The sequence below is a fragment of the Phoxinus phoxinus genome, assembly GCF_949152265.1.
Source record: "Phoxinus phoxinus genome assembly, chromosome: 5".
NCBI lineage: Eukaryota > Metazoa > Chordata > Actinopteri > Cypriniformes > Leuciscidae > Phoxinus > Phoxinus phoxinus.
Genome location: NC_136880.1, coordinates 17137433 through 17142412, shown reverse-complemented (window position 1 = coordinate 17142412; position 4980 = coordinate 17137433). Strand labels below are relative to the sequence as shown.

Below are 4980 nucleotides of genomic sequence, written 5' to 3'. Positions count from 1 at the left end.
ACTCGGGCATTCTGATTTATCTTTCTGGTTCATTGCTGTTCTTAAAGGTAGGGTAGGCGGTTTTCGGAGAGGCTAGCAATAGCGAGCTAGCTTTGAAAGCATAACCTTCAAACATATCATGCATTCCTCTTCATACCCACACATACAATTAAATGACATGAAAACTGTGTTCATTCTTGCACACATCTTCTGCTTTCTTTTTTTTTTTAAAGAAAAAATAAATCCATTAAACATATGAAATGTCTTTATTTCACTCTGGTTGATAAAGAAGAATACAGTTATCACCTCATTGTGAAATTCATTGATTTGTAAAAGCCAGACTGTGAAATTCAAATCATTTCCCTTTCCAGCTCATTCATTTCCGCTTCAACAACAATAAATCACTATTCTGGCACGCTTAGCACGATATAATGAATAAAGTTACAATATAAAAAATGCTCTCCAGCGGCCAATCCTTCATGCTTCTCGGTTTTGCTGATTTCAGTACTCAAGGATACTGATTGAGTCCAAAAAAACACCAAAACGGCACCAGACTGTAGTAAATAACCCTCTTTCCGTGTTTTATGAGGCTGAAAGCTAGCTTAAGCATACAGGTTCGATACCAAGAGATAAACACAGTTGATTTATTGGGCTGGTATTTACAGTGAACGACGATGATGTGAAATGAACAGGTGCCAGTTTTCCAAGTGGACGTGCCATACAGAAGCTGTTTTCAGGCGCGTGTGTGTGAGAGACAAACGTGTGTAAATGTGAGTCAGTCTGCTGTGTAGGTGATGGTTTTGTCCTCCAGGGGGCAGTGCGAGTCCAAGCTCTAGCAGGAGTCCAAGACGAGGCAGATCTGCTCAAAGACGTCTTCCGGGGGCTGCTCGGCATCAATCTGCACAAAACACGGCTGTTAGAAATCATAAGCTGAAAAGTAGGGCATCAACCCACAGGAGAACTGTCATCAGCGCTAATAAATCCAGCAAACTCACAGATGTTCTGAATGTGCTCACTCTTAACATGTATAGAAACACAGGTTCATTTGTTATCATCATGATCATCATCAGATATGATTACAGTGTAATACATGTTGTTCTATTAAAAGGGTTTTCTGCAGTAAACAGATATTATTATTATTAATAAATGATCATTTAAATGTGTTGTGGTAAGTAGCCTGAACTGCAAGCTTTTCTTTTGTCACACTAATGCATTTCCCTTTAAAATGATTTTATAGATATTTCAGCAGGTGGATTTACATTTGCATGTCATTTGCTAATCATTTGAATGAACAGATTTGAATGATTATTATCTTTAAATTATGGGCGAACTGCTCAGATAGCAACATCTCACTGAATATTAGGGCATAACTAGAAAAATATGGGGATCACATGTTTTAAAATGTTCAAATTCACCCTCATGTCGTTCCAATTTTGTAAAACTTTTGTTCATTTTGCAACACAGATATTTTTTATGAAATCTGAGATCTTTCTGTCCCTCCATTGACAGTTCGCAACTACCACTTTGACGCTTCCAAAAGTTCATAAAGAGATGGTAAAACTAATCCATATGAATTGAGCCGTTTAGTCCAAATTCTCTAAAGAGACACGGTCGCTTTATATGATGAACAGATTTAGGCTTTTATTCATATATAAACACTGATCAGTGAACACAAGCAGAAGCTCATCCATAACTGATGAAGGAGAACAAAAATTGGTTCTTGCTGAAGCTCAAACGTGCTGCGTAACACGAGAATGAACCTCATTGGTTCTCGCTCAGCAAGCGAACATGCTTGAGTTTACCACATTTGATGAATATTTATACTGTATGTGAATAAAAGCCTAAAACCAATCTGTTCATCATATAAAGTGATCGTGTCATTTCAGAAAATTAGGACTAAACAGCTCAATTCATATGGATTAGTTTTCCCATCTCTTTATGAACTGTTTAAAGTGTCAAAGTGGTAGTCGCGTAGACTAGACTGTTAATGGAGGGACAGAAATCACTCAGATTTCTTTAAATATCATAATTTGTGATTTGAAAAGTCTTACGGTTTTGGAACAACATAAGGGCGAGTAAATGATGACAGAATATTCAGTTTTGGTTGAACTAACCCTTTTGTAATATTTCAATAAGTTGAGGTGTTGAAATTACTTTAATATCCACATATTTAAATGGCCCATGGTGCTATTAAAATGTACATGTACCACAATAGTAGCCCAATGTATTTTTGAAGCACCTTCGTGTACCATGGTAATGATCGAAATTTGACCAAATATGTTTTCTTCTCTCCTTCTTCTTCGGAGAAGAAGTAACCAATGCGTGGGTAACACGCATTGGTGACCATTGACATATTGAATGAAAAAAAGCCAGCCATTTCTCAAAATATATTTTATGTTACAAAAAAGAAATGTAATTTGGAACAACTATCTCTTTAAAAGACGTCTTCCCTTTTAGAGAGATCAGAGGATGTGTTTGCTTATAAATCAGATGCACTTTCATTTATCGGATATCTGAGTGAAACTGTCCTGACATGACAAACCCAAATCTGGTTAATATGTGCTTTGTGTAAGTCAAAACCCAAGATGTGGACGTATGTAAACACTTAAGAGGTTCTCCTTCAATTGAGGTCATTGTAACCAGTCAAAATGATCACTTGACGGCCAAATTACACTGAAACATCACTGCTCATACTAATTGTATCTTCGCTTCTCCACACCGACCTTATGCAGAACTTCTCTGTGTTGGTAGTGGCCGACCACGGGATTGACCAGACTGCAGAATCCGTCCACTCTACGGCCAGTGTCTCTGTCTCGGGCTTCTTTAGTGTGCAGGCTGCAGGTGGCCCTCTGCTGCAGCCGTCGGCTCATGATGTCCGCAGAACATTCCAGAAGCAGAACAATGTCGGGATGCCCCATCTGAAACACAAACACACACATATACTGTCAGATCAGTGATTGAAGGTATTAACACCGATGAAAAGTTGACTTCTGCAGGAGTTAAAAGGTAATAGATGTCCAAAGACGACAATGCTGTCATTCAATGTTCCATGGATAAACAGTAGATGCTTAAAAGAGAGACAGAGTGGGTCCCCCAGGACCAAGATGAAAAACACTGGTCTAGCAGATCAAGCGTTCAGGCTTTGCTTTGTGTATCTCAGTCAAAATCAGGTAAATATAAGTGTCAAGAAAACCTATTTCTTGCCACATGTCAATGTCGGGTCACCGGGATTTTGCCAAGAAAGACATGTCCCTTGATCAACATATTTTGTTGATCCTGGAACATTCCTGTCTAAAAATGTAGTCCTAACCCTACCGATAACTTATCCATGAAATCAGAAGGAAATGATAGGTGAATAACACTGACGTAGAAGCACCTAACCCTGGTTGTAAGCCTAAACTTGACATCAACTCTAAGCTTGTCTATCAAATCTGATTGGTAGACTGGAATGTTTTTCCAGGATCAACAAAAACGTTAATCTAGGAATACTGCACTTTGTGAAATCACATTCAATGTCAATGGACCAATAGTTTTTGGGTCAGTTGTAAGGATCACTGTCGAGTCCAACTGCCTTTAAGCAGGGGATCGTTGTATGTTCAGGCGGGATAGTTATATCAATGCATAACCTTGATTTCTTCTGTGCCAGTGAACACGTACCGTGAGTGTGTACAACAAATCAAAAGTTAAACCAATTGCCATTGTAAATCTTGTCCTCTGAAGTAGCTCTCAGATCTAGTTTGGGACCAAAGTGACTGGCATCACTGATGTTAAAACTGGTTATACTCAAATGCAAATGACATTGGAGAGCTGCAGTGAAAAGAAGATTTTCCACCTGCATCTCAAAGAACGCAATCATATGGCTTTGGAAGACCTGGAATCTGCTTTTGTGGGCGTGAACACTTTTCAAAATGTCTCAGTTTGTGTTTAATAAAACAAAGATAGTCAACCGGCTTTAAAACAACATGAAGGTGATTAAACAATTCCAGAATTTTCATTTTGAGAAACCAATTCCTTAAAGGGTAACTGTTGCCAACATTGAACTCTAGTTGGCAGAGTTGTTCAGAAGCGACACCGAGGAAGAATTCAATGTATTCAGTGTTGTGAAATGAGATCGCGGGAGTTTGGTGAACTTGCTTACTGTTGCTTGTTGTACTTGCTTGTTGGGCTTACTGGTTTATGTTAATTTAGCCTATTCAGCCTCCCAGGTATATATTCTTTATGCTATTGTGTAGCTGAATAACTGTTAATGTGTTACGCTAACATACCGGACACCTATTCAGCCACTTATAGTCCAGTGCGACTTATATATGCTTTTTTCCTCTTCATGACGCATTTTTTGACTGATGCGACTTATACTCCGGAGCGACTTATAGTCCGGAAAATACGGTATGCTTTTACACGAAACTTTAACTCGGGTAGATAAACAAAAAGAGCCTAGGTTCAATTTTGGCAACAGTTACCCTTTAATATTGATAACTTCCTGTCATTGTGCTCAACATGATGCAATTATTTGTCATTGGTGACTGCAGTCTCACTCCCAGTGATTCTGTCCTTTCCTGAAGAGCACTCACCTTGGCTTCATAATCTTGCGCCTGCTTCACATTCTTTGGGAAGCCAGTGACCAGGAAGCCCTTCCCCTGACGCACAGTAGACGACATGGCCTCGCACAACAGATCCAGCAGTGTGTCCTTAAACACACCCAAACACAAGAGAAAAACAGATGAACACTCTCACACAGATATACAATCAATGACAACAGCTGGACGCACAAGAACACAAACACATATTAGATCAGAAGTGAGAAGTTCTGATGTCTGGGACGGCTAAAAGTAGTTCGCAGCAAATGTTAATGACAGTCATGTTGCTAAGCAACAGCACTGTAACATAAATCATCTGATTAGGACTGCATCTCTCTGAGCCACATGCTAAACCTCAGCAAATAAAACTCAACAACAAGAGCCTGAGCACCAAATGATGAGACGACGACCTCATCTGACCCGC

The 4980-nt window shown here is 39.3% G+C and overlaps 1 protein-coding gene across 1 annotated transcript in view; it reads right to left on the bottom strand.

Annotated features, from left to right (window-relative positions):
- Positions 1 to 228: 228 nt before the first annotated feature.
- The window catches only part of ak5 (adenylate kinase 5), a 116446-nt gene continuing 111694 nt past the window's right edge, over positions 229 to 4980 (bottom strand). Inside the window, exons 12-14 of the mRNA XM_079611880.1 lie at positions 4551 to 4667; positions 2703 to 2897; positions 229 to 877 (exon numbers count right to left, since the gene is read on the bottom strand). Of these exons, the coding sequence (XP_079468006.1) occupies positions 812 to 877; positions 2703 to 2897; positions 4551 to 4667 (378 nt within the window). The 3' untranslated portion in view covers positions 229 to 811. The remainder of the gene's footprint in view (positions 878 to 2702; positions 2898 to 4550; positions 4668 to 4980) is intronic.